This window comes from Pteropus vampyrus, unplaced genomic scaffold (genome assembly GCF_000151845.1).
Source record: "Pteropus vampyrus isolate Shadow unplaced genomic scaffold, Pvam_2.0 Scaffold104, whole genome shotgun sequence".
NCBI lineage: Eukaryota > Metazoa > Chordata > Mammalia > Chiroptera > Pteropodidae > Pteropus > Pteropus vampyrus.
In genome coordinates this window covers 4,558,889-4,568,263 of record NW_011888885.1, presented here as the reverse complement: position 1 = coordinate 4,568,263, position 9,375 = coordinate 4,558,889, and the positions used below count along the sequence as shown (strand labels likewise).

At 36.9% G+C, this 9,375-nt stretch overlaps 2 protein-coding genes across 30 annotated transcripts in view; one reads left to right on the top strand and one right to left on the bottom strand.

Moving 5' to 3' along the window:
* Positions 1-1,937, top strand: part of LOC105295427 (nucleoside diphosphate kinase A) — a 12,643-nt gene extending 10,706 nt beyond the window's left edge. The window contains exons 6-8 of the mRNA XM_011365102.2: positions 6-60; positions 823-935; positions 1,682-1,937. Of these exons, the coding sequence (XP_011363404.1) occupies positions 6-60; positions 823-935; positions 1,682-1,799 (286 nt within the window). The 3' untranslated portion in view covers positions 1,800-1,937. The remainder of the gene's footprint in view (positions 1-5; positions 61-822; positions 936-1,681) is intronic.
* A 2,477-nt stretch (positions 1,938-4,414) lies between these two features.
* The window catches only part of MBTD1 (mbt domain containing 1), a 57,694-nt gene continuing 52,733 nt past the window's right edge, over positions 4,415-9,375 (bottom strand). For all 29 annotated transcript variants that reach the window (XM_023533530.1, XM_023533523.1, XM_023533548.1 and 26 more), the window contains one exon: positions 4,415-7,617. In XM_023533530.1, the coding sequence (XP_023389298.1) occupies positions 7,499-7,617 (119 nt within the window). In that variant the 3' untranslated portion in view covers positions 4,415-7,498. The remainder of the gene's footprint in view (positions 7,618-9,375) is intronic.

The window sequence follows — 9,375 nt, the reverse complement described above, 5'->3', positions numbered from 1 at the left end:
GACCGCCCATTCTACCCAGGTCTGGTGAAATACATGAACTCAGGGCCTGTTGTGGCCATGGTAAGTGTTTGCGGGGGAGGAGGGGAAACCAAGGGAAATAGGGGCTGGCTGATATATAACTGGGCTTGCTCAATGCCTGCGTGTCCCTTTTTTAGATATCTTCCCCAGCAACTCCACATTCCTTGTTTACAAATGGAGCTTGCTGGAGTTATTTAGTTAACAGAGCAACTAAGAGCTTGGGAGGAAAAAGCAAGGGGAATCAGATCTTAGAAAAAGTTCTCTGTAATCTCATGCTAGAAACAAAGCTGTCTATTTATTGCTGTGGCATTAATATCCAATTGGGAGTGAAGAGACTAGAAGAAGAGGGTACAATAGGGAGGCACAGAAATTGAGAAAGTAGATCTACTTCCTGTTCACTGAGGATGACCTTTATGTTCTCCCATGGAATACACTTTCTCCTTTCATGCCAGTCTTTGCCATCTCTTGCTTCAGCAGTCTTCTGGATGCCCTTCCCTGTGTTCCTTTTCCAGTTTGATCACTTTTCTCTATCCTTTCATCACAATTTCCTCTCAGTATTTGTGGCTACATAAGGATTCTTCAGTATTGTTTATCTCAGCTAGCCTGGGAAGTCCCGAAGTTGGGTAGACTTTTTTTCTGTATCCTAGCAATAAACTCGGGATGGAGTATGGAGTATTTTATATAGGTCTCTACTATTTACTGAGGTTAGGAGATAATCATGTCACTGATTGGTCTGGTCGATGTGAGCTGTTCCTAATGGTCCTGATGGCAGATCTCATGCAGTTCTTTTTCCCTACTGTCAAGGTCTGGGAGGGACTGAATGTGGTGAAGACAGGTAGAATGATGCTTGGGGAGACCAATCCAGCAGATTCTAAGCCGGGTACCATTCGTGGGGACTTTTGCATTCAAGTTGGCAGGTAAGTCTTGTGGAGCACTTATAACTTTTCCTCAAAGCTATTTAAATGGGGTGTAAAACAAACATTTTTGGCATATTCCAATTTTAGAAAAATTTAAACTTTTAAATTAGGTGGTAATTCTTTGGATGAAAGTGTTCTTAAATAGCTACTTCTGTAGGCTACTTCAAATTTTAACCAAGATATTTGCACAAAGCAGCTGCACGTGGTGGTAGGTCCTTTGAAACAAAGCAGGAAGTGTAGAGTATGGGGAATGAAAGGGTTCTTAGCTTTGGATGTGCCCTTTGGGGTGCTGTATCCATGAGTCTGTCAATGTTTTGGTCCCCTCACCTATACAAAATCTATACAAAAACTTTACAGTTATGAAATTCAGGTAAATAAGCCTAAATGTCTTGGTCAGGCTTGTAAGTGTATTAGTGTTGTAAGAAAATGCAGCAGAAAATGCTCTTGATAAAATGAATATATCACATCTAGATCAGGTTTTGATCTTGGTTGGTTTGACTGTTTTTCAGAATTTGAGAAGGAATGTGGCACGGCATTCTTGGGGTACAAGTACTGTTTTGAAGGGGGAAACTTAGAAAAATAATAAAGTTGAACCTATAGTTGAGTTTAAGAGGAAATACTTTGGAGGTAGTCTCCTGCTTCTAGGCAATTCGGTTGAAAAGGTCTGCAGTGGCTATCCTTTGCTTTATCTATTAAACTGACTTTCGCGCTTTGAAATGTGCTAATTTGTAATCATTCTTTCTTAGGAACATCATTCACGGTAGTGATTCAGTGAAAAGTGCTGAGAGAGAAATCAGCCTATGGTTTAAGCCCGAAGAATTGGTTGACTACAAGTCTTGTGCTTTCAACTGGATCTATGAATAAGAGGTGGACAAAGCATCAGTCCATTTTGACCCCGCTTGGATGTGTCCCTGGACACAGCTCATTCCATTGACTTGGAAGCAGTAGGATCGATCTTTCTTTTCTAAAGCATATTTACCAATAAAGCCTTCGGAAACTGGGTGCAGCCTTCTGTGCTTACTTGATACCAAGCTGGAAGAAGTGATTTGGCTAGAGTAGCATTATCCAGAACTTATTACTCCTGCTTATTGTGGAAGAAGGCTCTGATGCTTCTCAGCACCTGGGTATACTTCAAGACTGTAGGTGGGAAAGTAGTGAGGCTGCAGAGGGCCCTGTGTGGCACTGGTAAGGAAACTAATAAATAAGGAAATAATGAACATAATCTGTCAACCTCTTTGGCTATAGAAATGTATATTTCTGTACAATTTGTTGAAAGATTGAGTGGAACAGACTAGTCATCCAGATTTACACTTTTATTGACTGCAAATTGGACAAGTTAAATATGAGGAAATGAAGCCTAAAGACATCTAAAATAAGGATAATACTGCTGCAATGCAGGATTTAAAGAAATGTGTATAAAGCAGTTAACCTAGTACCTGGCCCACAGCTGGTACCCAAGTTATTCCACGCAACCCTGTTGGTTCTATCTTCTGTGGCATGAGTTATGCCTGTTTCCTGGGCCAGAAGCAGTGAGCAGTTACAAAATTCATATTCTCTGCTTTTAAGGTTAATTTGGCTGGATTGGTACAATTGTAAAATGATGCCAAAGAACACCTATCACCTGGAGTCTGGTTTAAAAACTGGAGATTATAGAAATATATGGGTTTATGAATAGCTGTTTTCTGTTAGGAAAGTGGTGAAAGCTAAATGCCACTTCCATGAGTCTCAGGATTACATTTTTAATGCATACTACTACACTACAAGACGATGATAAGGAATATACTGACAACTTGGTATAAATGCCAGGATTCTAGTTTCAAATCAATAACTGACGAAAAGTTTAACATTTTCTATATATTCGACAAGAACTTAATCCCATGTTTAGAGATGGTACATGCTTCTAGATACTGGCGTGGGCCTGGGGATTTGCATTTTAATGCATACTCCATGATCCTTATGCACACTGGCTATGGTACTTGAAGTAACAGCAGTAGTTAAGTGTGAGCTTACTCTGGGCCGGAGCTGTTCTGAGAACTTTGCATGTATGAATTGATTTAACCTTCACAACTCTTAGGAGGTTGGTACTAGTGTCCCCATTTTACAATTGAGGAAACTGAACCATGTTACATGACTAATAAGTGAAGGCATCAGGCTCCAAACTGAGCATGAGACTTCATGCTCTTGGCCACTATGCTTTACTGCCTTTATAGTTACTTAAGTGACATGAGAAAGTCCTGCACTTGGAAGGTTTAAGTGAAGTCAAATTTGGAGTGGTGAGAACTGAGAGGAAGGATTCGGACGTTAGGATTTCATAGAATTGAATGAGAAACAATAAGACCATGGTGAGATTTAAAGTACTGCCTCTAGAGGAAGGTTTTGGGTTTTGGACCTAGTCCTCTGTACTAGCTAGGTGTGTAAAGTGGACAATTTATGCAGAACCTTTCATGCGTTTAATAAAGCTTTCATTTGAACACAGTAAGCACATCATTTAAAGTGCATCATTTTTTACATTATCTATTTGTTGTCAGTAGGCAAGCCCTAGTTTGGCCTGCTTGTGAGGCCTGGAATTTTTAACAGGCCAACAAGGGTTACCCCCAGCCTCAGTAACAATCTGAAAAAAGGAAATAGTTTTCTCCCTATCTCAGGAAGCTGGATAAACAACACAGATAAAAAGTTACTTGTTTGGGGGAAACACTTGTTACTCTCAAAACAATATTCTGGGCATAAAGTACACTGGGAAACTAGCTTCTCAAGAGGCATGTAACGGTTTAAAGAATGTCTATTTCTAAAGGAGAGCCAATCTGTGATTCTAATTTATTAGGGCAACTGTTCAAGCCATTTAAGGTAGAAAACAGGGCAGAAATTGGGTTCTATTTTTGTTTCTCTTGGGATGCACTGTATTTTTCTAAAGTGAGATGAAATTAACTCCCGAAGAGGCCCAATACAAGTCATTACTTCCTTACGTCCATAAAATTCGGAGGCATCTTTGCATCCCGCTTAATTTAAACAGCACCAGCTGGCTCAGAAAATTTATTTACATCTATGAACTTTGCTGCTGAGGTTATTGGAGCTAAAATACAAGAAGTCCTCCAGCAAGCAAGCCAACCCTGAAACACTATGTTCTAACTAATGTGATTTGAATCCCCCATAAGAGGTCCACACTCATCTCTGCTCCTGCTGTGGTTTTTGCCTTTTCCCTCAGCTGTCTGTGAAACCATGGCTCAAATGAAACCCTGCCCATACATCCACCCATATTCTCTTCCCAAGTAATAAATTCTTACTCACTCACGGGCTTGCATTATATCAGATTACCGGTTCTGTGAGAAAGAAACTGATCTTTCACAGGGCCGCTGCCTTCTTATAGAAGGCACTTGTTATTTTGAATCAATAAGGAAATCCCTCAAAGACCAAAGAATATTAAAGAATTGCTCAAATACAACTTAACTTTAACATTTTATTTTGTGTAAAAAAAGGGCAAATTTAGTGAATTATTTTAATCTTGTACACAAAGTTATAATTTTAATGCTTTTCACATCCATGCTGAAAATTTGCAATTTGGTAAAAATGAAAGGAACATAAATTTCTCTGAACGAATTTTTCACGCCATTATATACACTTCCTGAGAAAGTTTCACATACTTTCTCAATGATCACAAGTTACCAAGAAAATAAAAGATTAAATTTGTACAGATATTGGTCTATATATCAAATACATACAGAAATGATGTAAAAACCTTATACAGTTTACTTTGTCCTCTGTCCTCAAAAGATTTGCCCAGGGACAGATGCTTTTCTTTTGTATAAATGACTGTGGCTTTATTTAAAATATGAAAATCAAAGAAAGAAACCCAGTTTAATCACAGTATTTTTAAAATCCCTTCCCAATAGTAAAGGATCATTACCAAATATATAGCACCATAATACAAATATTGATGGGAGAGGGTATTCACATCACGCAAAATTAATAATAATAAAAACAAACAAACACTGAAAACCCGTGTTAGTATCCGTAGAATAAGTTGATAACAGCTTTAGCTTTCCTCATACACAGCAAGGAAAGGGTTAAAGACTTTAACTACCAAAATCCCCAAATAATCCTAACAGGCAAAAAAAAAAAACAAAAAAAAAAAAACAAAAAAAAACCAAAACAAAACAAAACAAAGTACAAACCCAAGGTCAGCAGTACATTTTGAACCGTAAAGATAATGGGGCTATTGTGTTGTACAACTGGAGTTATGGCTAATATATCAATCTCCTCTGCGTTAACTTATTTTCTGTTCATTGGCAGTAGGAGTGCGAGTCTGAACTATGAAGAGGGCTTCAGAATGTGTTTAGACTGTAGGAAGTCCTTACCAACCTTTAACTGTTGGTCATGGGATCAAGACAAGAAACACTTCATGAATAGGTGGGAAATTCAAAAGTGCTCAGAACCTGGTTTTGCTCTAGAACTGGAAGCTTATTAAAACCTGGCTGCAAATGAGCATTTCACAGAACTAATTACCAGGCTCTAAATCAAATCCCTTCTGACTTATTCAGTTCCCCATAGAGCCCCTAAACCCCAGGTACTGGTAGAGCATGCTGTATGACTGGCTTCTTGCACCCACATCATAGAATCGTTGTCCTGGGTTTAATTCACTAAGCCTGAGAATAAAGATTGTTGTAACTCTTGCTTTGGAAGTATTCTAGGCTTTAAATTTATGGGAAGATCCTTAAAAGTTAAAGACTTGCGAAGTGTGAGGATGTCACATTTACAGTAGGTCCCTCTCAGTAATGTCGTTTAAGATAAATATCCAGTAATTTAACAGCTGAATTCACATATATTTGACACATGAGAATCAACTTGGCGTTGATATGATCTGCATTTATGCCCCTAAATAGTATTAAGAAATGTTGACATGCGATTCCACACATTCTTAGACTATAAAGTAACAAATTTTACTTCCAGTAGCAACTACAAAATCTTATGTTATTAACCCCTCTTGCATAGAATGAGGTAAACCTGTGCGTATTACCAATGCTATTATTCCCAAAAGTAGAGCAATATTTTAGAAAATAAATTGCTGGTTTTTAACGTTCTATGCATTTTAAAATTCAAACAAAAATCTTACCTATAATGGTCTCCTGGGGCTTTCCATTAACATTTTTTAAAGCATTTCATAGGCTGAAGGACTGTAGATTTTAATCATTTTGATTAATTTCTAATTAGCCCTACCTATATTCCAGAGGAGATGGTCAATATTACCACTCTGAAGAGGCCAGGCTAAGACCCAGAAGCACTTCTAGAACAGATGCAATAATTCCTGAGAGTTTAGTTTATGAACCTCACTGGTAAACGCTAGAGCTCTCTCATTCAGTCACAACTCAGAAAGTTAGAAAATGCAGAGAGCAAACCTTTCACCAATTTACTCTTAGATCCTTTTCTTGAAAGGAAGCCATTTGAATTTTAAAATAGGGAATGTTCACAATGGTCCAAATCACTTATTATTGTTAAAATTAATTCTGAATACAAATAAAGACAATTCATACTATATATATGGAATTTTAAGAAAATTAAATTCTCTTTCAAATTAGTTTTCTAACAAATCCAGGATAGTTAAAAGCAGAGCTGGAATGATTTTGAAATCTAAACTTATTTTGGCTTTAAACAACTTTGAATCTGGTAATTCAGAACATCTGTTTTGGGGTGTGGTTATACCAAGTATTATCTCACAGACGGAGGAAAGTGGCAGAGAACTGATCAGAATCCCTTTTGGGGGGTATTTTTTAGTTAAGAAAAATGAAATAAACTTAAGACAATATTGCATTTTCCCCAACCCCTCAACATGTAGACTGACATCTTGTATATCTTGTCAACCATTCCAGTTTAACACTTTAGTGTTAGGATAATTTAAATCATTTTTTAATTAAAGGAGAACATATAAAAGTATCGAGAGTTCTTCCAGTTTCATATAGAACTCCAAATAAATTTTCACAGAATGAAAAACATTTCTGTACAAACATTTAAAATGGGCTGCAATAAAATGCCAACAAGCAGAATTGATTCCCCCTTCCATGATCTATGTGGTGATGAACCCTCCTCCACGAGGGGGTTAAGTTGCATATTTCTGCAGCAAAGGAAGCTGGAGATGTGACTGGTCTAACTTCTAAAATCCCAAAATCTCCCAACAAGTACCAAAAAGGTTCATTTGTAATGACAGTTCACTTGCATTTACAACTATATCCTCCTTAAATCATTTCCTTCAATCCTGCTACCTAAACTTTAAATCTTACCAAAAAAGTTAGAATTTCAGTTCTTGTTAACAATGCACATAAATCCAAACGTGGAAAATATTACAAAATTCTTTCAAAAGCTTCAAATACAACACAAAAATTGTCCATCTTTATAAATTGAAAAATTTCCCCCCACGACTAAAATAGTTTCCCCACCCACCTGAAAAATCTGGAACTGAAATTTTCTATGTTTAGCAAAATGTCCCAGTACAATAGCCCCGCTGTACAGCTGGATTGATTACAAATCAGTCCTGTGTAAAAGTCTTCCCCTCCCACCCTCAGTTCTGAGCCACCTCAGGGCTCTTGTTTAATGTAGAAGTTGGCAGAGCCATTGCTTTCCTGATCAGATGCTCCTTGGAGGAAATTATAATCCTCTCCATCTATTAATTCTTCCTTCAGCTGCAATGTAGTCACTGCATGAAAGAGAGAAATGTAAGAGATGTTATGAAGCCTTTCTGGAATACTCATATTGCTTTTAATCTTTATGTTCGATCAGATTTACGGTTAATAGGACTTCTTCTTTTCTTCAATAACTCTTAAAATTAACCCCCTGAAGTATAGCATTTAAGAAATTTTAATTTTCAAAGAATATTTGTAGTTAAGTTCCAAAAAAGAACAATATGGCATATTAGACACTGCAAAATGGACATCTTCAACAAAATATTCCAAGGTAATAGTAATCACTAATTCTTATGATTAAGTATTCGCTTTTATGTCTACACAAACGATGTATTTCTTGCATGGTTCTTAAATATAATATTTAATAAATGTGATAACTAAGACTTTAAGATCTTACTATCTCCAAGGAGTACACCTTTATTGAAGGCTCCCCACAGAAGAAAACAGATAAATCTGACATTATTAAATGCTAAATTAGAAATACAATACAAATTATATAATTTATATATTTATAAAATAAATCTGATATTAGATAAACACCTACATTAAAATTAAAATCATCTGAGGTAAAACTAAAAATTTCCTGACATCAGCAATGAGAAAATCACTGGCACAAAACGGTTAACATAACCAATGGGATCACTTAACAGTTCTTATCTGATGACTGGCTTTTTAATGAAAACAAACCAACAGTATAGGCAGTCCTCAATTTACGAACAGGTTATGTTCTAATTGGTCTTTATTTTTACGGAAAAATAAATAATTATTTTTATTTTTCATTTACCAGTATTTTCAGTGGGGTTTACATTTCTGAATAGCCACTCAAGTCATGCTAGTGAGAATTCCTAGTGACAGCAGAGTGCTTTTTAATACCTGGTCTGGATGGTACAGGATGAAGACAAAGGAATTTTTTCTTTGCTGGGTCCAGCACTGGTCTTAGGCAAAAATTTTAGGTTGCTTAATTATGAGATTTTCCTCTTTATTAACCCCTCTTAAATTACTGTCCCTCAACACAATTACCCAGTAACGTCAGATCTCCCTAAATCCTTTCCCCGTGGCTTACTCCCTACTTTCTAAAGAACTCCCTTTTGAAAATTACTTCTCTATCTTTTTAATGAAGGTATCTCAGTTAGGTGTTAAAAACTAGTCTTAATAACTAACCTCTGAGATGTGTTCAGGTTTCTTAAAGAGTTATTGTTTAATCAAAACTGAGTTGGTACCTTCAAATAATTTAAAGATCAGGTGATGTTTTATGTTAACATACTCACTGGAGTCTAAGCCCACGGTGAGCAGTGCTAACTTTCGCTTCTTCAGCACAGAGATCTGCTAAATCAGAGGTCACAAACTGTGCTTCCCCCACTTCGCCTGTGCCCCATGGTTCTTTGAAATTTGACTGAAAATTTTGAAACAAAGAGATTTCACATAAAACCCTGAAAAGTAGGGAGACCTAGCAACATGAGGCTGGCATTCTTGAAGGGCTATGATCAGTGGAAACTGATTGGCTGTTATCTGCTTCATGTGTGGCAGCTTAATGCTTGCCACACATACATGTGTACAAAGTGTGATGCACTGAGATAATCGACTTGCTCCTGCGGGCAAATGGCTCCAACTAAAAAGTAAACATTTTTTGTTTCTTCCACGATGGATCTTCTCATTACAATGGAGTGAGGGGATGAACGTATATGGAAAGTAAATTGGGAACTGCTTTTATGGAAAAAAATGTTAATTTATGACAGGAATCAGAGTATTTAGATGAGTAGTAAGCCAATTAA